This window comes from Pseudophryne corroboree, chromosome 3 (genome assembly GCF_028390025.1).
Source record: "Pseudophryne corroboree isolate aPseCor3 chromosome 3, aPseCor3.hap2, whole genome shotgun sequence".
Lineage (NCBI taxonomy): Eukaryota > Metazoa > Chordata > Amphibia > Anura > Myobatrachidae > Pseudophryne > Pseudophryne corroboree.
In genome coordinates this window covers 678,589,407-678,616,643 of record NC_086446.1, presented here as the reverse complement: position 1 = coordinate 678,616,643, position 27,237 = coordinate 678,589,407, and the positions used below count along the sequence as shown (strand labels likewise).

General features: G+C 45.9%; 1 protein-coding gene across 3 annotated transcripts in view; it reads right to left on the bottom strand.

Annotated features, from left to right (window-relative positions):
- The window catches only part of SUFU (SUFU negative regulator of hedgehog signaling), a 186,876-nt gene that overhangs the window by 57,725 nt on the left and 101,914 nt on the right, over positions 1-27,237 (bottom strand). For all 3 annotated transcript variants that reach the window (XM_063961924.1, XM_063961923.1, XM_063961922.1), the window contains exons 3-4: positions 10,197-10,333; positions 7,169-7,311 (exon numbers count right to left, since the gene is read on the bottom strand). In XM_063961924.1, coding sequence (XP_063817994.1) covers positions 7,169-7,311; positions 10,197-10,333 — 280 coding nt within the window. The remainder of the gene's footprint in view (positions 1-7,168; positions 7,312-10,196; positions 10,334-27,237) is intronic.

The following is a 27,237-nucleotide window of genomic DNA, read 5'->3' as shown; positions in this document are numbered from 1 at the left end:
AGAGCCCTTAACTAAGAAGAAGTAGGTCTGACTTCTCTCCCCTCAGTCCCACGATGCAGGGAGCCTGTAGCCAGCAGGTTTCCCTGAAAATAAAAAAGCCTAACATAAGTCTTTTCCAGAGAAACTCAGTAGAGCTCCCTTAGTGTGTGTCCAGTCACTCCTGGGCACAGAGTCTGAGGTCTGGGGGAGGGGCATAGAGGGAGGAGCCAGTTCACACCCAGTAAAAGATTTTTTAGTGGGCCCATGTCTCCTGCGGATCCGTCTATACCCAATGGTCCTTTTGGAGTCCCCAGCATCCTCTAGGACGTAAGAGACACTTTGTTTAATACACAAGGTTATTAAAATTATTGTATTAGACTTCCGGTTCCGGCTTCCTCATGAGCGGCGGCTGAAGCAGTGAGCTCCGCTGTGCCCCGCTCTCCAATACCTTTTTCAAGGCTCTTTGAGCCTCCAAACCACCCTCTGCAGACCAGCCCCGGTTGCCAGACCCTGTCCGCTGCATGGACAAGTACTATTCCTCCATGCCCAGCAACAAATACCGCGCCGAGAAGGAGACAGCATGCAGAATCCAAGATGGCGCTGGACGCAGCTCCGGACGCCCATGCGGCTGCTTGTGACACCTCAGAGGGATGATGCTGCTGGCTCCCAGACGACAGGTACACTTGTCCCGGCCCCCGAGCCCTGCTCCCCCTGATATGGCCGACGTCTGTATCCCGCCATCGGACACCCCTGTAACTTATGGGGACATGATACAAGCGATCCGCGTAGCTATGGAACCCTTGCTTAAGGCGCAGACGACTAACATTAATCGGCAGCTTTCACACCTTTCTCAGAAAGTTCTTCATACTGAACATAGACTGGGGGAGGTTTTTGTTGATGTAGCAGAGCTGAAGAAAACGATGTCTAGACAAACCAAGGATATTTATCAGTTACACAACAAGCTCCAAGATCTTGAAAACAGATCTCGCCGACATAATCTCAGGCTTATCGGGCTCCCAGAATCAGTAAAGGGGCAGGAATGGTTTGATTTTCTTAAATTTAAACTTCCTGAGCTGCTGCATATCCAGGATAGATGTGAGGATCTTCTCATTGAGCGTGCACACAGGCTTGGCCCGATCAGACCACAAGAGGGCGCCAGACCCCTGGCTGTGATATTTAAGACGCTTAATTATCTCCACAAAGAGCTGATCTGGTCAATGTCCCGCAAACACCGGAATCTTAGATGGGAAACTCACAAGATTCTTTTGTTCGAGGACTATTCTGCTGAACTGTCTAAAATGAGGAAGGACTTTGCACCTTTATGCTCTCGTCTGATACAAGACAATATGAAGTTTGCACTCCTATACCCTGCTAGGCTGCGCATTTATCATGGCTCAGACTTTAAGGACTTCCTGTCACCCCCTGATGCTGAAGCCTATCTTTCTGAGTTAGCCGACTCTCAAAATCTCCCTGCTGCTATGTCCGATTGTGATTGATGCGATGTGTCATGTATGGTGCTTAGTAATTTAATCTACCATATGACGGGGATTTACATGTGTTTCTTCTGAAATATCTGTTCCCGGGAGATGCCATGTGCTATATACACAGAAACATAGAATTTGACGGCAGATAAGAACCACTTGGCCCATCTAGTCTGCCCCTTTTTTTTTATCCTTTAGGTAATCTCAACCCTTTTTGAACCTTAATTCTTTGTAAGGATATTCATATGCCTATCCCAAGCATGTTTAAATTGCTCTACAGTCTTAGCCTCTACCACCTCTGATGGGAGACTATTCCACTTATCCACTACCTCTACCACTATTATCCACTACCATATATATGCGGATGTACCCGTCGATGTCTGCCGATTCTCATTACCTATTTGAAAATGTTTATGCGTATCATTTATTACTTGCTGATCATCATTTACATTGTTATTGCTGGGGAGGGTCCTGTATGGTGGTCCAGTTGTTCTATGTGACTGCTGGAGAGTTTGTAGGTTTGGAGCAAGATCCTGCTTATGGATGATGACGACTCTCTCCCCGGAAGTCATTAATGGTTGAATTATTTTTCTTTACTGGAATTATGATTCCTGCGTATTTATGTTGTTTGTTATGTATGTTTGTTCTGTTTCAGAGTGGGGCACTGTTCATGCCCTTCCTTCCCCTCTTCCCTTCAGTCCTTGTTTGCTTCCCTGCCAGTCTCTGGTCCTGATCTCCACCCTCCACCATTATGTTATGAGAATGTGCTTCCTGTTTTGCGCTGTGCCGCCGTCACTACATATGATGGTATGCTATGTCTTTGACCCTTGGTAGTTGGAATGTGGTAGGGATTAACTCCCCGATGAAGCGGAAACGCATTCTTCTGTATTTGCGTAAACTGCGTATTGATATTGTTTTTCTGCAGGAAACTCACCTGGTACCTCTTGAGATTCTCAAACTTAACTCACTCAAGTGGAAAGTCCTTGCCTCTGCCTCCTACAACTCAAAGGCGCGAGGGGTTGCCATAATGGCTGCGGATCATCTAGCAATCACGGTTGCCGATGTGAAAGCAGACTATATGGGTCGTTGTGTTTTTTGTACACTCCACTATGGTGGTCAGATTTATGTATGCCTCAATGTGTATGCTCCCACGGTTTATTCTAGATCTTTTTTCTATAATATCATATCCCTCCTCACGCCGTTTATTGACCAACCGATACTTCTCTGTGGAGATTTTAACCTGATATCTGCCACTCAGCTTGATAGACAGTTCCCATCGACAGGACGAGCTAAGATCCCTAAGTTTGGGGTCCCAGCTCTTTCCAAACAGCTGCTGCTGTTAGATATGTGGAGGGTAAAGCACCCGTTAGAAAGAGAGTTTTCCTGTCTGTCTGCCGCTAGAGGTACCCTATCTAGAATAGACTACTTATTGCTGTCCAGTGCTTTGCTCCCCAGGATTGTGGAGGTCGAGATGGAACCTATCTCGATGTCCGACCATGCAGTGATCCGGGCTACCATCTTTCATGGACGAGAGCAGCGCGACTTTATTAATTGGCGATGCCCCTCTTCGCTTCCCACCTCGCTTCAACTGCAGCAGGCTGTTATCTCGGCATGGGGTAACTACGTTACAGATAACCGAGCTACGCTGCAAAATGATCTGTTTCTTTTCTGGATGGCAGCGAAGGCCACACTGCGGGGAGTCCTTATATCCCGCTCATCGTCCATGAAGAAATTCTTAGCGCGAGATTTAGTGGCCCAATCCTCACTCACTCAAGCTTTTCAGGAATTTAAGATGCACCCTTCCCCGGCTACTAGGTCCCTATATACCGAGGCGCGGATGTCTTTTGAGTCCATATTTCGCAAACAAGAATCCTCCTATACCTATAGAGGTAAACATAAATTTCACAAGTTTGGTAACAAATCGAGCAAACTGCTTTCAAATCTCCTGAGAGGCCAGCGCACCCCGACTACCATTCACCCCCTTAAAGACCCGGCTGGCACGCTTACCACCTCTGATAGAATGATAGCCTCGGTCCTGCATGGTTTCTATACTAAACTGTACTCCCCTCCCCCTCCCTCTGCAGAATCCTCACATGATGATTTCTGGTCCGACCTCCCGCTTCCACAGATATCAACCTCTCAGAGCGAGTCTTTAACTACCCTGATTACTGCCAAAGAGGTTAAAACTGTAATCACTTCAATGAAAAGGGGCAAGGCCCCGGGCCCTGACGGATATACAGCTGATTTTTATAAACTGATATGCGATGAGATCACGCCTGTCCTCGTGGAGGTTTATATAATGCCATACTAACTTCTGGTGAACTCCCTGACTATTTTAATGTAGCATCTTTACGAGTCATCCCGAAGCCTGGTAGGGACATGTCTGACTCTGCCTCCTACCGACCAATTTCACTATTGAACTTAGACTATAAGATTTTGACTAAGATTCTAGCTGAACGTCTGAAGTTACTATTGCCCACACTTATCCACAGAGACCAGACTGGGTTTGTCCTGCATAGAAACTCTGTTACTGCTGTTAGACGTCTGCTGGCGGTGGTCCAGAATTCCCAGTGTGCCATGTCAAATGTGCCGAAAGCTATATTGTCTCTAGACGCGGAAAAAGCCTTTGACATGGTGCACTGGGAACATTTGTATGACTCCCTGCGTAGGTTCTCTTTTCCTGACGTATTTGTAAGTTATCTCAAAACACTCTATACTTCTCCCTCATCCCGGGTGATCTGCAATAGCTTAATGTCTGATAGCTTCCTGATACAGCGCGGTACGAGGCAGGGATGCCCTCTTTCCCCTCTACTTTTCGTGTTGGCAATAGAGCCATTAGCCATAGCGCTCAGATGCTCTCCATTATATCAGGGTATTGTTTTGGGTGGCCTGGACTGCCGTGTATCCTTGTTTGCGGATGACATGGTTTTATATATATATCCCATCCTAAACATTCTATCCCGAAAATCTTTGAAATTATAGATAACTTTAGCAGCTTTTCAGGTTACAAAATTAATGTTGCAAAATCTGAGCTTCTTATGCTTACGGGACCTCCACCCAAGCTGCCTGGGGCTGGGGACCTGGGTTCCATTAAAATTGTCAATTCTAAGATAAAATATCTGGGCATATATATGCCGGCCAAGATGGAAAACTTATATAGATATAATTACTCCCCGCTTATTTCTAACTTGGAAAAATCTTTAGATAAATGGCATAGCCTTCCGCTGTCCCTGCTGGGGCGTTTGGAGGTGATAAAAACGGTCTTGCTTCCTAAATTGACGTATGCTATGCAGCTGCTACCACTTAAATTAACTGTTCAGGATGTTAAGCGTGTCATGTCGGCATGTAGCCGCTTTTTGTGGAATTCCAAAAAACCTAGAATCTCTTTAACTAAATTACAAATGCCTAAAGGTCAGGGTGGCCTGGGCTTACCTAACCTTATCCTCTACTCCAGGGCACTGTTGTTTCGATATGCCTTGGACTGGTTGACGGGTGAAGATCTTTTCTCAGAAACTTTAATTGACTGTGCCCTTATGGCCCCCTTCTTTCCGGGAGCACTCCTTCACACCCCTAAACTTGAGATACCTAAACACATATACAAAAACATTCTTCAAGGACACTTATGATGCTTGGTGTTCTGTAAATACGAAACTACATCATAACCCCCACAGTTCCCCCTGGATTCCTTTATGGGGCAACCCAGGTTTTGCCCCGGGTCTACACAACCCTATTTTCCGCCGCCTTGCTTTGAAAGTCTTTGATCCAGGTGGTTGCCTGATGTCATTTCCCGATCTTCAACGTGCCTATGGTCTCCCAGACTCCTTTTATTTCATGTTCTTGCAGTTCACTCATTATATACACTCACTCCCCCCGATGACGCTCTCTCCCCTAACTCCGGACCCATTGGTTCCTATATTTATTACATTTAAGAAGGGCAAATACAACCCTAGATTGATATACTCATTGCTCCTGACACAGATTTCTGGGCCGTTGAGACGGGAGGTGACAAAGGCATGGATCAAGGATGTGCCCCTTATACAACATGAGAATATGGTGTTTAAATATTACGAGAAGACCCTTCGAGTGGTGCACTCCTCTGTACTTCAAGAAGTTCATGTAAAAACGGTATACAGGACATACGTGTCTCAAAGTCAGAGGAGACACTACATTCAGGAGGAGTCGGGTAGATGCCCCAAATGTGGTTGCTCTTCGGCTACCTTGATACATAACCTGTGGTCTTGTGGGTATATCAAAAAAAGTTGGGTTAAGATTATTTATTATATTAACTCGCATTATGATCTTTCTGTGTCCATTCACCCTATCCCGCTATTATCTGCTAATTTTGATGTGTGGAATATTGCCCGCTCTCATAGACCTTTGATCCCCTTCCTGACCTTGGTGGTTACGGTGGCAAAACGAGTGATCCTACAGTCATGGATCTTGAAACACCCCCCCCACAGTACGTGAAGTTGTGGACTCGCTGCAAAATATTATGTACTATGATAGATATAATACCCGTCCTGATACCCACAACTCTTTTGCTGCATTTCTACGAAAATGGGGCCCCTTCATACGTACGACGCCACCTCAAATACAAGCTCAGATTCTGGACTCTGGCTCTCGTACTTTACATACTCAAGTCTCATGCTCCTGATACTGACCTATGACTAATCGATATCTATCTTACTTTACTGCTCTTCATGGTATGATGTGTACACACACGTGTATATATATATATATATATATATATATATATATATTCCTGTAAGAGGTGGCAGATCCGAGACTGGTTCATCCCCTCCCCCCCTCCTTTTATTATAGCAGAAGGTTCTCTGCTAAATATGTCAGTTTTGGAAAGATTGATATAGATATATATATATATATATATCCATTATGTCTACGAAACAATATGACTATGTATACTTATTTTACTGGATGCCTTGATGTTTTGTATCAAATGCCTATTCAATTTCTCCTTATATGTATGGGATTTTCTTGTTGTAATGCAGAACCTTTTTGCAAAAATTCAATAAATATATTTTGAAAAAATAAAATAAAAAATATTGTATTAAATGACCTTCAGGCTGTGTGTATACGGTGTACATGAAACAAATGAATTGTGTGTATGTACACAAATTTTGTTTAATGCACAAAGTTGTTAAAAATATTGTATTAAATGACCTTCAGGCTGTGTGTATAAGGTGTATGTGTAACATAAATGCATTCTGTACTTAGACTTTGGTCCCATCGCCATGATATCTCATTATGATATGCAATTATTCCAAAATACGATAAAATCCGATATCCAAAATACTTCTGGTCCCAAGCATTTTGGACAAGGGATACTCAACCTGTATGTAAGAAATATATACCTACAATTAATTGTAATTGTGTCTTTTTTTTTTTTTTAAATCTACCTACCTACCCATCTGTGCATTAACATTTTGCAGAATAGCTTTTTTATATTCATTACAAATGTTTTGTTTTGCAATTGTTGGGGATACAATTAACACAATAGGCTGCCAGGAGTCCCCATGTGGAAAATGACTGAGGGCCCAATATGTCACCGTACCTATGTACTTCACTGAGTCAAGCAAGCAGAAAGCATTCCCCACTGGCAATGACTGGGCAGACTATTGTGTGTCGTCGCTTTAACAACTTGGGATGTCTTGGACGCTTAACTACCAGTGAAGAGATCTCCTGCTCACCTGTAAGAATGAGACCACACCAAAAGGGGTCTGCACTGGCTGCATCTGAGGGTCTTCTGTCAGCAGCATATGCTGGATCCGTGACTCGCTGTTGTCCAATGGACTGTGCCAGGATACATGATCTCCGCTGCAGAAGGTGTTTTCTGAAGTCACAATAAATGCCTGTTAGATTGGTTTCCACTGAGATATCCACGATAAGGGGAAAGTATTTCTATGTGCCATTATATCTTCCTCTATTCATTTAGAAAACTTGGAACTCTGCTATAGGTGACGAGGTCAGTCCAACACAAAAAGTCTGTATCTCTATATCGACACATTACAACAAGTGTAAAGGTAGAAGGAACAGTAAAGTGATGCTAATAAACCCATATTATGTCACATATATACTTAAAAATACAGCTGGGACCTAATGGCCACCATCAATGATAACCGGTGTCATGAGCTCAGAACGCTCATCTCACAAAAGCTTAGAAAGCTGAGAAGACAATACGGGCAGACAGACAGGTCAGAGGTATTGCTAGTACGCAGGCCAAATGCGTCTCATACCTTAACCCCTTTGCTGCTGACCCTATTTTGGCACTTTTAGTGCTAGTCACATTTCAACATTATTTCATTATTTAAGCAGGCCCCCACACCAGCTATACTTGTATTTTTCAGAAGGCTTTGAATGTCCGGAAGTCTGCTTATCATTCCTCACAAGGCAATCACTCAACCAAAAAGTTTGGTTATTCAAAAAAAACTGAGCTTCAAGTAAATGTGTATTTTTTTCCTTTCTAGCCACCACACAGAAAATACTATGTGGCTTTTGCTTCAGCATTTATCCACCTTTCCAAAACACCAAATAGCCGGATTTTTACACGTAGGTTTTTAGAATTAAACCTGCATTTCAAAATGATGATGTAGCACTTGCTTGAATGAAACGTGTAGGAATAATATGGCAGCTCAAACAGGGCATACCACAAATAGATAACTGGCCTCATCAAATGAGGAGAACCCTGTGTTTGTTGATATCAGGATGGGGTAGATTTGAGCAGTTCATCTCTGTATTCCTAACGCATTTTGTAGTATAGGGTGTTACTGCCTGGCAATCACATTGTTTTGGAGGGGGAAACGCCTGACTTTCTAATGAGGGTGCCAACCAAGTAAGTACTAGGAAGGCTGAGGTCATGCACACTACATGTACTCACCATCTGCTAGCATTTATACAGTGCAGGTTGATATTGTCTGGTCATCTACCAGCAATAACCAATAAAAGGCCAGAGCACTTCAAAGATAGCTCTCCTTGGAAGGAATGGGGCTAATATGGACTCATGTTATAGGTGCATTGATTTTGTAGACAGGCATTTTGATTTATTTATTTATTTTTGGGGGGAAGGGGGGTCAGTCTTCACTTTCTTGCCTTCAAGGCAATTTGAAAAGCACAGGAAGTAGAAGACTTCCATTTTTGTGGTTTTATTTGAACAGATTTTATTTATATTACTTTAAGCTGGTTTGTATTCACCATTTATTATTCAAAACACCATTATTAATTATTTGCTATTAAACCACATTTAATAAGCTTCAGTCTTTGGGGCTGATTCGGAGTGTCTCCGTCTTTTGCCAGTCACACGTCTGTCACTTCATTGCTGTTCCATAGTCCTTCCCTGGTGCACATTTGAGACGCCCACTACCAGAGTCTGTAGATGCTGAAATACCAATTGGAGCACTTATGGCAGTTTCTCCGTCTGAGTGAGAGCGGCTGAGTATCTATGAAAGCAACTGGTTTCATCGACACTTCCATAGTCCATCCATAAGGCGCACCAACTCCGTGTGCCGCTAATAGACCTCCCTGTCACTGCCCAATACATTTTCAAGACATTTCTGAGTGTCTCTATCCCGCAAGTTAATGACAGATCTAGATTATTTTTATGTATAAGTACATAGGTGCTCATGTATAGGATTCATAATAATTTTAAATGTACTGCAGTGACGTGCGGTGAGGTCATAGGCTGGGGAGGCACTTATATACATATATCTCAATGCAAGACCTAGCCCAGCGGCCCCCCTCTCTCACCTCCGTGTCCGGGACAGTGTAGGCGCTGCTGCTGGCTGGGAGGACAGAGGAAGGAGAGGGAAGAGCGATGGCCCCCCGCCACCGCACGCACTCTGGGCTTCCCACTGCCATCTGCCATCGCCTTCAGGGCCACCTGCTTCACCGCTCCTGAAGCCTGGACAGCTCCAATGCCAGTCACCTCCAGGTCGCGCCATGCCGTATATGGGTGATTAGACAGTGGATCCAGCACTGGATCCGCTGTCCAATCACAGCTGCCTCGCAGACGTGTGTGTGTTGTCCCTGTCAACAAGGCACTTGTAGAAGTGCCGCTTTCAGCATCTTTTTTAATGGGCTTACACAGCCCAATTCTACCCCCCCCCCTCTATCCCCATTCCAATTATCTAATTAAATAAATTCAAATTATTAGAATAAAATAAAGAAGATGCTTATGGCCCAGAGAGCGCCCCGCCTCCAGGGCTCAGTGCACCCCTAAGGACAGGGGAGGCATATGCAGAATTGATCCATGGGGACCATATTTTCTCGTACTTAGAAAGGGCGTTATTTTTCATGTATATATAGCGGTCCTTCAATAGGGTGTCGTTCACCAGAGCCCTGAATGCAGATATTGTAGGGGATTGTGGGGCCATCCATGACCATGCAATACACACCTTGGCCAGGGCGCAGACATGACGGGCATACATAAAGTAAATGTTATATTTAACCAAACTCAAAAAGGGGACAGTAGACAGTGTTTTTTCGCATGAGGAACTGTTCCTTTCTTGCACGCAAAGCTTGGAATTTAGCTCCCAAATCAAAATGTACAGTCTCCAGAAACATGACATAATAAAACCAGCATCAAGCACAAAGCAACCTGTAGTCAAAATGTTTTTCCTTACAAAGTTGCTTTCAAGAAGCAAAAAAAAAAAAAAAACACACATCATAATCATCTTATCAAGCAGTCTTACTTCTGCGAGGAAAAAGAAAAGTTATATTTACCAGATTGGAAAACATATCTTGCAAGCCCCTGAATCAACTCTGCGGGCCACGTTGGTGGTGCCGATTCCTCTGGCTCTCTTTTCAGCCGAAAGGATAGTTCAAAACCAAAACCGCTTGGTCCATCAGCACCTGTGTATCTAAGCACAAATAGATTGCAATCAGACAATAGGGTAACCAGCTCTGCCCTGCTTTGTGCTCAGTTGTGTGTTACGCAGTAATCTTACAGCACAGTCTAAGTGTGTAAGGGCTGTCATATGCCCCTCCCACAAGCATTTATAACCTATCATGAAACAGACCCGACTTAATAGAAGAAACTGACTGCGCCACTCAGACTACTGTGATAAGATGAGCACAGTAGTGTTTGTGGCAGAGAATGGTCTGTAACTCACTGTTGTATAGATCGGCCACACTGCATGCTCAGAAATAAATGTGAATGTCCGCCTACACTCAGTTAGCCCCATCTATCTCTCCACAGTAATGATCAGTGCGGGCTTGCACTAGCCCTATCCTTGGTGCAAGAGAGATCTGTCTGAATGTTACTGAAGTTTTGTGGTTTGTTCAGATGCAACTTAAACCTATGCCATTCTGCAGTCTGCACTGGTAGTGTTATCTATTTCAATATAAATGTTCTCCCTGTACATTTGGTATCCGGATGATAGGCTGACATCATATGGTCAACAGGTTGACAGGTGCAAATGGTCCACAATATATTTTTTTTGACAATTTACATTTTTCAACTTTTTCATACCATCCACTTGGACTACAATTGGGGACGCTAGCCATGCAAGGGGTCGCGGTACACTAATTGGGGTTTTACCCGCTGAAACTAACAATTTGACACCAACAAGAACTCATGTTGACCTTTTCATATGCCGACCATTTCTGGGTCAACTGTTTCATTGTGTCGACCTTTTTCACAGGTTTTTTTTTTATGGTCGACCTTTTGACCCATAACCGTACATTTACAGACTTGTACAAACTACCTTGCAACACTTTCCAGACCGATGTACAGCAACAATTGTTCCCAGGTCACTGCAGAGTTCTTCTCTGCTTGGGGTGGTGTTATGACCGGCTAGGCGGCTCCTGACTAAAGCATGGTATACACCATACAATTATCTGGCAGATAATCTGCCAGATCTGACTGGTTGGAATGAAAATCTGGTAACTGATGAGAGCAAATGACAATTTACCATTTGTTTCCAAACATGGAAAATTAACAAAAACGGTCGTTCAGACAAATTGGCGAAATTCTAGACTTAACCAATTTGTATGAACAATAGTTTTTGTCCATGTTCCACTGTTTGGGAGCAAATGGTCGATTGCCGTTTGATCTCATCCTTTACCAGATTTTCATTACAACCAGCCAAATCTGGCAGATTATCTGCCAGATAACTGTATGGAGTATGCCCTGCTTAACCTGCTAAATGCCCTGCTATTAAACAGAAGTACACAATTCCTAATGATGAAATAGCATTTATAGATTAGCAGCACCTGGTTTAGATTACCTTCTCTACTGACGTGGAAGCAGAACAATTACTTTTCCATACATATTTATTGCTAAATAATGACAAAGTAAAATCTGTGATTATCTGTCAAATTAAAATGATATAGATTGGATATTTATAAAAGTACATATTTGTAAGGAATTGTATTTTCTTCAAACCCCTCCGGACTTGCTAACACGGAAATCAGTACTCTCTGCTAGGACTACCCTGCTCTTGCCTTGCTCAGTATGCTATCTCTATGGAGATGTTCCAATGTTATCTAAAGCTCAACATTTCCAAAGCACCAGCAGCCGGGGAGGACCATCTTTGCAGCAGAAGTGTGTGGAAAGTGGTGAGACCACTATTATAATCTAAATGTGTCTGGCCAGATTAACAAATAGTGCACTGAATTAATATACTGGATCCCCTTTAGGATATTGAATAGAAAAGTAACTATCCAGTGATTATAACACTAGCTTCACCAGCTGTGGCTACATATTAGCATGCAGTATTTTGACCAGCTCATGTGAAATAGGTTGATACTAATTTGATACATTAGATTATATGCAATTGCGGTCGAATTCCCGAAATTGTCGAATTTCGGGTCATTTTCGACCAAAAAAAAAATTCGCCTATGCAATTCAGTGCTTTCCGACCAAAAAACGGACTTTCAAAATTCGACTTTTTGAAATTCGAATTTTTGCAAATTCGACTTTTCTGCAATGATATAAGTGCTGCAATTCGACCAAAGCATATTCAATTCAAGTTTGGAAATTCGACAGCAGTGCTTTTAGACAGCAAATTCGTCATTTTCAATCCGCCACACTTTGGAGGGTGAAAACAAATAAAAAAAAATTTAAACATGGTTTTTTTTGTGTTTTTTTTTTGGGAATAGCAGATCTATTTATATTAGAAGGGATTAGGTACTTTTTTTTTTTTTTTTGGAGGCACAAATATTATTTATAATTTTTTTAAAATATTATTTTTTTTATTTTTATTTTTTATTGCTGGAACGGTACAATCCGAAAAAAAAATGGCGTGGGGTCCCCCCTCCAAAGCATAACCAGCCTCGGGCTCTTCGAGCTGGTCCTGGTTCTTAAAAATGCGGGGGGAAAATTGACAGGGGATCCCCCGTATTTTTAAAACCAGCACCGGGCTCTGCGCCTGGTGCTGGTGCCAAAAATACGGGGGACAAAAAGAGTAGGGGTCCCCCGTATTTTTAACACCAGCATCGGGCTCCACTAGCTGGACAGATAATGCCACAGCCGGGGGTCACTTTTATGCCGTGCCCTGCGGCCGTGGCATTAAATATCCAACTAGTCACCCCTGGCCGGGGTACCCTGGGGGAGTGGGGACCCCTTCAATCAAGGGGTCTCCCCCCCCCCAGCCACCCAAGGGCCAGGGGTGAAGCCCGATGCTGTCCCCCCCCCATCCAATGGGCTGCGGATGGGAGGGCTGATAGCCTTTTGTGATAATTAAAAGATATTGTTTTTTCCAGTAGTACTACAAGTCCCAGCAAGCCTCCCCCGCAAGCTGGTACTTGGAGAACCACAAGTACCAGCATGCGGGAGAAAAACGGGCCCGCTGGTACCTGTAGTACTACTGGAAAAAAATACCCAAATAAAAACAGGACACACACACCGTGAAAGTAAAACTTTATTTCTTACGTCGACACACACATACTTACCAATGTTCACACGCCGACATCGGTCCTCTTCTCCATGTAGAATCCAGGGGTACCTGAAAAAAAAGATCAATATACTCACCTCAGCCATGGTCCAGAGATACATCCACGTACTTGTAGAAAATAACAAACCGCAAATACCCGACCAAACGGACTGAAAGGGGTCCCATGCTGACACATGGGACCCCTATCCCCGAATGCAGAGAGACCTGTCAGTGACAGCTGTCACAGAAAGGTCTCTATAGCCAATCAGGAAGCGCAACTTCGTTGCGCTCATCTGATTGGCTCTGTGCGTCTGAGCAGACAGCGCATCGCACAGCCCAGTCCATTATATTCAATGGTGGGAACTTAGCGGCTAGCGGTGAGGTCACCCGCCGGTCAGCGGCTGACCGGCAGGTGACCCCCCCGCTAGCCGCTAAGTTCCCACCATTGAAAGTAATGGAGCGGCTTTGCGATGCGCTGTCACATCACAGACAGCGCACAGCCAATCAGATGAGCGCCACGGAAGTAGCGCTTCCTGATTGGCTGAAGGGACTTCAGTGACAGGAGTCACGTGATGTCCCGGCATTCGGGAGAAAGGGGTCTGATGTGAAAGCATTGGACCCCTTTCTAGTCCGGTATGGAACGGTGTTCGTTTTTTTGTTTTGCCAAGTACGTGGATTATCTCTGGACCTGGATGTACCTCTGGACGCTGGAAGGTGAGTATAATTTTTTCACAGGTACCTCGGATCGTCGGAGACCGTGGCAGTCGGCGTGTCAACATAGGTAAGTATGTGTGTGTCGGCGTATGAAATAAAGTTTTACTTTCACGGTGTGTGTGTCCTGTTTTTATTTGGGTATTTTTTTTCCAGTAGTACTACAGGTACCAGCGGGCCCGTTTTTCTCCCGCATGCTGGTACTTGTGGTTCTCCAAGTACCAGCTTGCGGGGGAGGCTTGCTGGGACTTGTAGTACTAATGGAAAAAACAATATCTTTTTATTATCACAAAAGGCTATCAGCCCCCCCATCCGCAGCCCATTGGATGGGGGGGGACAGCCTCGGGCTTCACCCCTGGCCCTTGGGTGGCTGGGGGGGGGGGACCCCTTGATTGTAGGGGTCCCCACTCCCCCAGGATACCCCGGCCAGGGGTGACTAGTTGGGTAGTTAATGCCACGGCCGCAGGGCACGGCATAAAAGTGACCCCCGGCTGTGGCATTATCTGTCCAGCTAGTGGAGCCCGATGCTGGTGTTAAAAATACGGGGGACCCCTACTCTTTTTGTCCCCCGTATTTTTGGCACCAGCACCAGGCGCAGAGCCCGGTGCTGGTTTTAAAAATACGGGGGATCCCTGCCCAATTTTCCCCCTGCATTTTTAGAACCAGGACCAGCTCGAAGAGCCCGAGGCTGGTTATGCTTTGGAGGGGGGACCCCACGCCATTTTTTTTTTTCGGGTTTTTCACGTTTTTTCCCGTTTTTTAAAATCGCGGCAAAATCTGCCATATCGGCCGATTTTCGCCCGCGATTCTGGCGAATCCGTTTTTCATTGAATATGGTGAATTCCGGAAGCCACCTTCCGGAATTCACCTGGCGAATTTAGTTGAATTAAAAAACGGCGAAAAATTGCCGCGATTCACCGTGAATTGCATATACCCCATTGCCTGCACATATTCCAACTACAAATCAACAAGACAGAAAGACACTGTTACTATATATGTTACACTTGCTGCTAAACTAATATTGTGCCACATCAAACGGTTTAGAACAGAGCTGGCCAAACCAGTCCTCGAGATCTACCAACAGTTCACACTTTCCAGACCACCTAGTTGGTGCACAGGTGTAGTCATTACTAATAAAGATGTGCTGCATTCATTCCTAACTGACATTTCTACAGATCTCCAGGAGGCCTGGAAAACATGAGCTGTTGGTAGATCTCGAGGACCGGTTTGGCTAGCCCTGGTTTAGATTATCTGCTCTTGTGCTGTGAAAATGGACGTGATTCATATGATCTTTACTTTTTCTATGTTTTAAATAAATTGCATATACTCCATTCCTGTGCGCTGTAATATTGCTTTTAATCTATTTCCACAACACAGTCCATCATCTCCCCTCCTCCTGGAGTCACCACCTCCCCTCAAATCTCCATCACTCCGTAATATTAGGTATCCAACTTTCCCTACAAAGAGCCCTCTGTAGATTAATCGAACAACATTGTCCCCAAATTTAGTCAAAAGACTAATACCCCTTTTACACCTACCAACGTGGGTTGCAGCTGGGAGCCTGACACGGGTGCTACCCGGCTGCGACCTACGTCAGCCCCCTTTCCTGCACCAGTCATCAACCCCGGCATATTGCTGGGTTGGTGATGTTGCCAGTGATGCGGCGGGGTCGGCGCTGGGAGATCACATGATCTCCCAGCGCCGCCCTTCCATACACTGTGAATGGGAGCCGGGGCGCATCGACACGGCTTCCGTTTACACAGCACAGCTTGCCGGGTTAAACCAGTGTTCAACTCTGCAAGCTACCCAAGTTGGAATACCGGGTCACTCGACGCAGATTATTCCAACTCGCCTCTTTTACACCAACCCGCAACACGGGTTATGCGCGTTCATGTGCAAGAACCAGTGTTATACACCGGTTGGTGTAAAAGGGGTATTAGTAGGATAAGGGAAGCAGGGAGTTTTGCGCTGTACAATGAGAAAACAGAGAAAGACGACTAAACTGTAATGCACCTTTACCGTGTTACACAGCAGTAAAACATCTAGGCCCTAGGGGCTGATTTATCAACGAGATTTAAAACTAATTTAGTAGGCTATACGGTGCTCCAGCCAACCAGCTCACAGCAGTCATTTTTCAAACACGACAGTTACGAGCTGATTGGCTGGAGCGCAAATTATACACAAGGTTTAAAACTTGTTGCACGTGATAAAACTCGTTGATCAATCAGCCCCTTAATATCGATTTAGTTTATAGCAGTAATTCTGAACATTACTTGTCACATTGTACAGTACCATGGGCGTTATTCAGAGTTGTTTGCAAACCAAAAAAGTAAGCAACTGGGCAAAACCATGTTGCACTGCAGGTGGGGCAGATGTGACTAGCCCTATCCTTGGTGCAAATGAGAGATCTGTCTAAATGTTCCTGAAGTTTTGTGGTTTGTTCATATGCAATTTAAATTTAAGTCATTCTGCAGTCCGCACTGGTGTTTAGCATTATTCATTTCAATATTTCATTACGGACGGTGTAATGGTTAGAATTACTGCCTCACAATACAGAGGTCATAGGTTCAACTCCCACCATGGCCCTAACTGTGTGGAGTTTGTATATCTTCCGTACTTGCGTGGGTTTCCTCTGGGTATTCCGGTTTCCATCCACAATCCAAAAATAAACTGGTAGGTTAATTGGATCCCCCCCAAAAAAAACTAACCCTAGTGTGAATGTGTACATGTGGGAGGGAGTATAGATTGTAAGCTCCACTGGGAGATCTCCACTGATGTGAATGGCCAAATATTCTCTGTGAAGCGCTGCGGAATGTGTGCGCGCTATATAAATAACTGGTAACAATAATAAATAAATAACTAACTAACATGTGCAGAGAGATGTAGGTGGGTTATATTGTTTATGAGCATGGTAAATACTGGCTGCATAATAGCTACCCAAATTTAGAGGATTTCAGTTTGAACTAGAGATGAGCGGGTTCGGTTCCTCGGAAACCGAACCCCCCCGAACTTCACCCATTTTACACGGGTCCGAGGCATACTCGGATTCTCCCGTATGGCTCGGTTAACCAGAGCACGCCCGAACGTCATCATCCCGCTGTCGGATTCTCGCGAGATTCGGATTCTATATAAGGAGCCGCGCGTCGCCGCCATTTTGCACTCGTGCATTGGAAATGATAGTGAGAGGACATGGCTGGCGTCCTCTCACTTTGTTTCAGGGGGCTGCATATCTTTATTCTGGGGACCAGCAGTATTATAGGGGGAGTATAGTGCAGAGTTTTGCTGACCAGTGACCACCAGTATTATACATTGTCTGCCTTAAAAACGCTCCATATCTGTGCACAGTGTGCTGCATATATCTGTGCTCACACTGCTTTATTGTGGGGACTGGGGACCAGCAGTATTATATAGGAGGAGTACAGTGCAGAGTTTTGCTGACCAGTGACCACCAGTATACGTTGTCTGCCTGAAAAACGCTCCATATCTGTGCTCAGTGTGCTGCATTTATCTGTGCTCACACTGCTTTATTGTGGGTACTGGGGACCACCAGTATATTATATAGGAGGAGCACAGTGCAGCGTTTTGCTGACCAGTGACCACCAGTATTATACGTTGTCTGCCTGAAAAATGCTCCATATCTGTGCTCAGTGTGCTGCATATATCTGTGCTCACACTGCTTTATTGTGGGGACTGGGGACCACCAGTATATTATATAGGAGTACAGTGCAGAGTTTTGCTGACCAGTGACCACCAGTATTATACGTTCTCTACCTGAAAAACGCTCCATATCTGTGCTGCATTGTAGTATATAGTAGGAGTACAGTGCATAATTTTGCTGACCACCAGTATATAATATATAGGAGTACGGTACCGAAGGCCACTGCTCTACCTACCTCTGTGTCGTCAAGTATACTATCCATCCATACCTGTGGTGCATTTCAGTTTTGCACAGTTTGCTGACCACCAGAATATAATATATAGCAGTACGGTACAGTAGGCCACTGCTCTACCTACCTCTGTGTCGTCAAGTATACTATTCATCCATACCTGTGGTGCATATCAGTTGTGCGCAGTATATATAGTAGTAGGCCATTGCTATTGATACTGGCATATAATTCCACACATTAAAAAATGGAGAACAAAAATGTGGAGGGTAAAATAGGGAAAGATCAAGATCCACTTCCACCTCGTGCTGAAGCTGCTGCCACTAGTCATGGCCGAGACGATGAAATGCCATCAACGTCGTCTGCCAAGGCCGATGCCCAATGTCATAGTAGAGAGCATGTAAAATCCAAAGCACAAAAGTTCAGTAAAATTACCCAAAAATCAAAATTAAAAGCGTCTGAGGAGAAGCGTAAACTTGCCAATATGCCATTTACGACACGGAGTGGCAAGGAACGGCTGAGGCCCTGGCCTATGTTCATGGCTAGTGGTTCAGCTTCACATGAGGATGGAAGCACTCATCCTCTCGCTAGAAAAATGAAAAGACTTAAGCTGGCAAAAGCACAGCAAAGAACTGTGCGTTCTTCTAAATCACAAATCCCCAAGGAGTGTCCAATTGTGTCGGCTGCGATGCCTGACCTTCCCAACACTGGACGGGAAGAGGAGGCGCATTCCACCATTTGCACGCCCCCTGCAAGTGCTGGAAAGAGCACCCGCAGTCCAGTTCCTGATAGTCAAATTGAAGATGTCACTGTTGAAGTACACCAGGATGAGGATATGGGTGTTGCTGGCGCTGAGGAGGAAATTGACAAGGAGGATTCTGATGGTGAGGTGGTTTAAGTCAGGCACCTGGGGAGACACCTGTTGCCCGTGGGAGAATATGGCCATTGACATGCCTGGTCAAATTACAAAAAAAAAAAAACCACCTCTTCGGTGTGGAATTATTTTAACACAAATGCGGACAACAGGTGTCAAGTCGTGTGTTGCCTTTGTCAAGCTGTAATAAGTAGGGGTAAGGATGTTAACCACCTCGGAACATCCTCCCTTATAAGTCACCTGCAGCGCATTCATCATAAGTCAGTGACAAGTTCAAAAACTTTGGATGACAGCGGAAGCAGTCCACTGACCACTAAATCCCTTCCTCTTGTAACCAAGCACCTGCAAACCACACCACCGACTCCCTCAGTGTCAATTTCCTCCTTACACAGGAAAGCCAATAGTCCTGCAGGCCATGTCACTGTCAAGTCTGACGAGTCCTCTCCTGACTGGGATTCCTCCGATGCATCCTTGAGTGTAACGCCTCCTGCTGCTGGCGCTGCTGTTGTTGCTGCTGGGAGTCTATCGTCATCCCAGAGGGGAAGTCGGAAGACCACTTGTACTACTTCCAGTAAGCAATTCACTGTACAACAGTCCTTTGCGAGGAAGATGAAATATCACAGCAGTCATCATGCTGCAAAGCGGATAACTCAGGCCTTGGCAGCCTGGGCGGTGAGAAACGCGTTTCCGTTATCCACCGTTAATTCACAGGCAACTACAGACTTGATTGAGATACTGTGTCCCCGGTACCAAATACCATCTAGGTTCCATTTCTCTAGGCAGGCGATACCGAAAATGTACACAGACCTCAGAAAAAGAGTCACCAGTGTCCTAAAAAATGCAGTTGTACCCAATGTCCACTTAACCACAGACATGTGGACAAGTGGAGCAGGGCAGACTCAGAACTATATGACTGTGACAGCCCACTGGGTAGATGTATTGCCTCCCGCAGCAAGAACAGCAGCGGCGGCACCAGTAGCAGCATCTCGCAAACGCCAACTCGTTCCTAGGCAGGCTACGCTTTGTATCACCGCTCTCCAGAAGAGGCATACAGCTGACAACCTCTTACGGAAACTGAGGAACATCATCGCAGAATGGCTTACCCCAAATGGACTCTACTGGGGATTTGTGACATCGGACAACGCCAGCAATATTGTGCGTGCATTACATCTGGGCAAATTCCAGCACGTCCCATGTTTTGCACATACATTGAATTTGGTGGTGCAGAATTATTTAAAAAACGACAGGGGCGTGCAAGAGATGCTGTCGGTGGCCCGAAGAATTGCGGGCCACTTTCGGCATTCAGCCACCGCGTGAAGACTGGAGCACCAGCAAACACTCCTGAACCTGCCATCATCTGAAGCAAGAGGTGGTAACGAGGTGGAATTCAACCCTCTATATGCTTCAGAGGATGGAGGAGCAGCAAAAGGCCATTCAAGCCTATACATCTGCCCACGATATAGGCAAAGGAGGGGGAATGCAACTGACTCAAGCGCAGTGGAGAATGATTTCAACGTTGTGCAAGGTTCCGCAACCCTTTGAACTTGCCACACGTGAAGTCAGTTCAGACACTGCCAGCCTGAGTCAGGTCATTCCCTTCATCAGGCTTTTGCAGAAGAAGCTGGAGACATTGAAGGAGGAGCTAAAACAGAGCGATTCCGCTAGGCATGTGGGACTTGTGGATGGAGCCCTTAATTTGCTTAACCAGGATTCACGGGTGATCAATCTGTTGAAATCAGAGCACTACATTTTGGCCACCGTGCTTGATCCAAGATTTAAAACAATTTTCTCACCAGCAGGTCTTTGAACCTCTGCAGACTTGTGTCTGCCGGAAAGAGAGATACAACGTAGTATCTCTCTTTCCGGCAGACACAAGTCTGCAGAGGTTCAAAGACCTACTGGTGAGAAAATTGTCAAGCCAAGCGGAACGTGACCCGTCAACAGCTACTCCTTCACATTCTCCCGCAACTGGGGGTGTGAGGAAAAGGCTAAAAATTCCGAGCCCACCCGCTGGGGGTGATGCAGGGCAGTCTGGAGCGAGTGCTGACATCTAGTCCGGACTGAAGGACCTGCCAACGATTACTGACATGTCGTCTACTGTCACTGCATATGATTCTCTCACCATTGAAAGAATGGTGGAGGATTATATGAGTGACCGCATCCAAGTAGGCACGTCAGACAGTCCGTACGTATACTGGCAGGAAAAAAAGGCAATTTGGAGGCCCTTGCAGAAACTGGCTTTATTTTACCTAAATTGTCCACCCTCCAGTGTGTACTCCGAAAGAGTGTTTAGTGCAGCCGCTCACCTTGTCAGCAATCGGCGTACGAGGTTACTTCCAGAAAATGTGGAGAAGACGATGTTCATCAAAATGAATTATAATCAATTCCTCCGTGGAGACACTCACCAGCAATTGCCTCCAGAAAGCACACAGGGACCTGAGATGGTGGATTCCAGTGGGGACACATTAATTATCTGTGAGGAGGGGGATGTACACAGTGAAAGGGGTGAGGAATCGGACGATGAGGAGGAGGTGGACATCTTGCCTCTGTAGAGCCAGTTTGTGCAAGGAGAGATTGATTGCTTCTTTTTTGGTGGGGGCCCAAACCAACCAGTCATTTCAGTCACAGTTGTGTGGCAGACCCTGTCGCTGAAATGATGTTTGTTAAAGTGTGCATGTCCTGTTTATACAACATAAGGGTGGGTGGGAGGGCCCAAGGACAATTCCATCTTGCACCTCTTTTTTCTTTCATTTTTCTTTGCATCATGTGCTGTTTGGGGACTATTTTTTTGAAGTGCCATCCTGTCTGACACTGCAGTGCAACTCCTAGATGGGCCAGGTGTTTGTGTCGGCCACTTGGGTCGCTTAGCTTAGTCATCCAGCAACCTCGGTACAAATTTTAGGACTAAAAATAATATTGTGAGGTGTTCAGAATAGACTGAAAATGAGTGGAAATTATGGTTATTGAGGTTAATAATACTATGGATTCAAAATGACCCCCAAATTCTATGATTTAAGCTGTTTTTGAGGGGTTTTTGTAATAAAACACCCGAATCCAAAACACACCCGAATCGGACAAAAAATTTCAGGGAGGTTTTGCCAAAACGTGTCCGAATGCAAAACATGGGCGCGGAACCAAATCCAAAACACGAAACAATAAGAATTTACTTACCGATAATTCTATTTCTCATAGTCCGTAGTGGATGCTGGGGACTCCGAAAGGACCATGGGGAATAGCGGCTCCGCAGGAGACTGGGCACAAAGTAAAAGCTTTAGGACTAGCTGGTGTGCACTGGCTCCTCCCCCTATGACCCTCCTCCAAGCCTCAGTTAGGATACTGTGCCCGGACGAGCGTACACAATAAGGAAGGATTTTGAATCCCGGGCAAGACTCATACCAGCCGCACCAATCACACCGTACAACTTGTGATCTGAACCCAGTTAACAGCATGATAACAGAAGAAACCTCTGAAAAGATGGCTCACAACAACAATAACCCGATTTTTGTAACAATAACTATGTACAAGTAATGCAGACAATCCGCACTTGGGATGGGCGCCCAGCATCCACTACGGACTATGAGAAATAGAATTATCGGTAAGTAAATTCTTATTTTCTCTAACGTCCTAGTGGATGCTGGGGACTCCGAAAGGACCATGGGGATTATACCAAAGCTCCCAAACGGGCGGGAGAGTGCGGATGACTCTGCAGCACCGAATGAGAGAACTCCAGGTCCTCCTCAGCCAGGGTATCAAATTTGTAGAATTTAGCAAACGTGTTTGCCCCTGACCAAGTAGCTGCTCGGCAAAGTTGTAAAGCCGAGACCCCTCGTGCAGCCGCCCAAGATGAGCCCACTTTCCGTGTGGAATGGGCTTTTACAGATTTTGGCTGTGGCAGGCCTGCCACAGAATGTGCAAGCTGAATTGTACTACAAATCCAACGAGCAATCGTCTGCTTAGAAGCAGGAGCACCCAGCTTGTTGGGTGCATACAGGATAAACAGCGAATCAGATTTTCTGACTCCAGTCGTCCTGGAAACATATTTTCAGGGCCCTGACTACGTCCAGCAACTTGGAATCCTCCAAGTCCCTAGTAGCCGCAGGCACCACAATAGGCTGGTTTAAGTGAAATGCTGAAACCACCTTAGGAAGAAATTGAGGACGAGTCCTCAATTCTGCCCTGTCCGTATGAAAAATTAGGTAAGGGCTTTTATAGGATAAAGCCGCCAATTCTGAGACACGCCTGGCTGAAGCCAGGGCTAACAGCATTACCACTTTCCATGTGAGATATTTTAAGTCCACAGTGGTGAGTGGTTCAAACCAATGTGATTTTAGGAATCCCAAAACTACATTGAGATCCCAAGGTGCCACTGGAGGCACAAAAGGAGGCTGTATATGCAGTACTCCCTTGACAAACGTCTGAACTTCAGGAACAGAAGCCAGTTCTTTTTGGAAGAATATTGACAGGGCCGAAATTTTAACCTTAATGGACCCTAATTTGAGGCCCATAGACCGTCCTGTTTGCAGGAAATGCAGGAAACGACCCAGTTGAAATTCCTCTGTAGGGGCCTTCCTGGCATCGCACCACGCAACATATTTACGCCAAATACGGTGATAATGTTGTATGGTTACATCCTTCCTGGCTTTGATCAGGGTAGGGATGACTTCATCCGGAATGCCTTTTTCCTTCAGGATCCGGCGTTCAACCGCCATGCCGTCAAACGCAGCCGCGGTAAGTCTTGGAACAGACATGGTCCCTGCTGGAGCAGGTCCTTTCTTAGAGGTAGAGGCCACGGGTCTTCCGTGAGCATCTCTTGAATTTCCGGGTACCAAGTCCTTCTTGGCCAATCCGGAGCCACGAGTATAGTCTTTACTCCTCTCCTTCTTATGATTCTCAGTACTTTTGGTATGAGAGGAAGAGGAGGGAACACATACACTGACTGGTACACCCACGGTGTTACCAGAGCGTCCACAGCTATTGCCTGAGGGTCCCTTGACCTGGAGCAATATCTGTCTAGTTTTTTGTTGAGGCGGGACGCCATCATGTCCACCTTTGGTTTTTCCCAACGGTTCACAATCATGTGGAAGACTTCTGGGTGAAGTCCCCACTCCCCCGGGTGAAGATCGTGTCTGCTGAGGAAGTCTGCTTCCCAGTTGTCCACTCCCGGAATGAACACTGCTGACAGTGCTATCACATGATTTTCCGCCCAGCGAAGAATCCTTGCCACTTCCATCATTGCCCTCCTGCTTCTTGTGCCGCCCTGTCTGTTTACGTGGGCGACTGCCGTGATGTTGTCCGACTGGATCAACACCGGCTGACCCTGAAGCAGAGGTCTTGCCTGACTTAGGGCATTGTATATGGCCCTTAGTTCCAGGATATTTATGTGAAGTGACGTTTCCATGCTTGACCACAAGCCCTGGAAATTTCTTCCCTGTGTGACTGCTCCCCAGCCTCTCAGGCTGGCATCCGTGGTCACCAGGACCCAATCCTGAATGCCGAATCTGCGGCCCTCTAGAAGATGAGCACTCTGTAACCACCACAGGAGAGACACCCTTGTCCTTGGAGACAGGGTTATCCGCTGATGCATTTGAAGATGCGATCCGGACCATTTGTCCAGCAGATCCCACTGAAAAGTTCTTCCGTGGAATCTGCCGAATGGAATCGCTTCGTAAGAAGCCACCATCTTTTCCAGGACCCTTGTGCATTGATGTACTGACACTTGGCCTGGTCTTAGGAGGTTCCTGACTAGGTCGGATAACTCCTTGGCTTTCTCCTCCGGGAGAAACACCTTTTTCTGTACTGTGTCCAGAATCATCCCTAGGAACAGCAGACGTGTCGTCGGAATCAGCTGCGATTTTGGAATATTTAGAATCCATCCGTGCTGTCGTAGTACTACTTGAGATAGTGCTACTCCGACCTCTAACTGTTCTCTGGACCTTGCCCTTATCAGGAGATCGTCCAAGTAAGGGATAATTAAGACGCCTTTTCTTCGAAGAAGAATCATCATTTCGGCCATTACCTTGGTAAAGACCCGGGGTGCCGTGGACAATCCAAACGGCAGCATCTGAAACTGATAGTGACAGATCTGTACCACAAACCTGAGGTACCCTTGGTGAGAAGGGCAAATTGGGACATGGAGGTAAGCATCCTTGATGTCCAGAGACACCATATAGTCCCCTTCTTCCAGGTTCGCTATCACTGCTCTGAGTGACTCCATCTTGAACTTGAACCTTTTTATGTAAGTGTTCAAGGATTTCAGATTTAAAATGGGTCTCACCGAGCCGTCCGGCTTCGGTACCACAAACAGCGTGGAATAATACCCCTTTCCCTGTTGTAGGAGGGGTACCTTGATTATCACCTGCTGGGAATACAGCTTGTGAATGGCTTCCAATACCGCCTCCCTGTCTGGGGATGACGTTGGTAAAGCAGACTTCAGGAACCGGCGAGGGGGAGACGTCTCGAATTCCAATTTGTACCCCTGAGATACTACCTGCAGGATCCAGGGGTCCACTTGCGAGTGAGCCCACTGCGCGCTGAAATTCTTGAGACGGGCCCCCACCGTGCCTGAGTCCGCTTGTAAGGCCCCAGCGTCATGCTGAGGACTTGGCAGAAGCGGGGGAGGGCTTCTGTTCGTGGGAAGAGGCTGTCTGCTGCAGTCTTTTTCCCCTTCCTCTGCCCCGGGGCAGATATGAGTGGCCTTTTGCCCGCTTGCCCTTATGGGGACGAAAGGACTGAGCCTGAAAAGACGGTATCTTTTTATGCTGCGAGGTGACTTGGGGTAAAAAGGTGGATTTTCCAGCCGTTGCCGTGGCCACCAGGTCCGATAGACAGACCCCAAATAACTCCTCCCCTTTATACGGCAATACTTCCATATGCCGTTTGGAATCCGCATCCCCTGACCACTGTCGCGTCCATAATCATCTTCTGGCAGAAATGGACATCGCACTTACTCTTGATGACAGAGTGCAAATATCCCTCTGTGCATCTCGCATATATAGAAATGCATCCTTTAAATGCTCTATAGTCAATAATATATTGTCCCTGTCCAGGGTATCAATATTTTCAGTCAGGGAATCCGACCAAGCCACCCCAGCACTGCACATCCAGGCTGAGGCGATTGCTGGTCGCAGTATAATACCAGTATGTGTGTATATACTTTTAAGGATATTTTCCAGCTTCCTATCAGCTGGTTCCTTGAGGGCGGCCGTATCAGGAGACGGTAACGCCACTTGTTTTGATAAGCGTGTGAGCGCCTTATCTACGCTAGGGGGTGTTTCCCAACGCGCCCTAACCTCTGGCGGGAAAGGGTATAATGCCAATAATTTTTTAGAAATTAGCAGTTTTTTTAACCGGGGGAAACCCACGCTTCATCACACACCTCATTTAATTCATCTGATTCAGGAAAAACTACGGGTAGTTTTTTCACACCCCACATAATACCCTTTTTTGTGGTACTTGTAGTATCAGAAATGTTCAAAACCTCCTTCATTGCCGTGATCATGTAACGTGTGGCCCTACTGGAAAATACGTTTGTTTCCTCACCGTCGACACTGGAGTCAGTGTCCGTGTCAGTGTCTGTATCGACCTGAGGTAACGGGCGTTTTATAGCCCCTGACGGTGTTTGAGACGCCTGTACAGGTATTAACTGATTTGCCGGCTGTCTCATGTCGTCAACAGTCTTTTGTAAAGTGCCGACACTATCACGTAATTCTTTCCATAAGACCATCCAGTCAGGTGTCGACTCCCTAGGGGGTGACATCACTAACACAGGCAATTGCTCCGCCTCCACACCATTTTCCTCCTCATACATGTCGACACAGCGTACCGACACACAGCACACACACAGGGAATGCTCTGATAGAGGACAGGACCCCACTAGCCCTTTGGGGAGACAGAGGGAGAGTTTGCCAGCACACACCAGAGCGCTATATATATACAGGGATAACCTTATATAAGTGTTTTTCCCTAATATAGCTGCTGTATATATTAATATGCCAATTTAGTGCCCCCCCTCTCTTGTTTTACCCTGTTTCTGTAGTGCAGGACTGCAGGGGAGAGTCAGGGAGCCTTCCTCCAACGGAGCTGTGAGGAAACAATGGTGCTTGTGTGCTGAGGAGATAGGCTCCGCCCCTTTTTCGGCGGCCTTTCTCCCGCTTTTTTGTGGAAAACTGGCAGGGGTTAAATACATCCATATAGCCCAGGAGCTATATGTGATGTATTTTTAGCCATTTAAGGTATTTTCATTGAGTCCCAGGGCGCCCCCCCCCCCCCCCAGCGCCCTGCACCCTCAGTGACCGGAGTGTGAAGTGTGCTGAGAGCAATGGCGCACAGCTGCGGTGCTGTGCGCTACCTTATTGAAGACAGGACGTCTTCTGCCGCCGATTTTCCGGACCTCTTCACTCTTCTGGCTCTGTAAGGGGGCC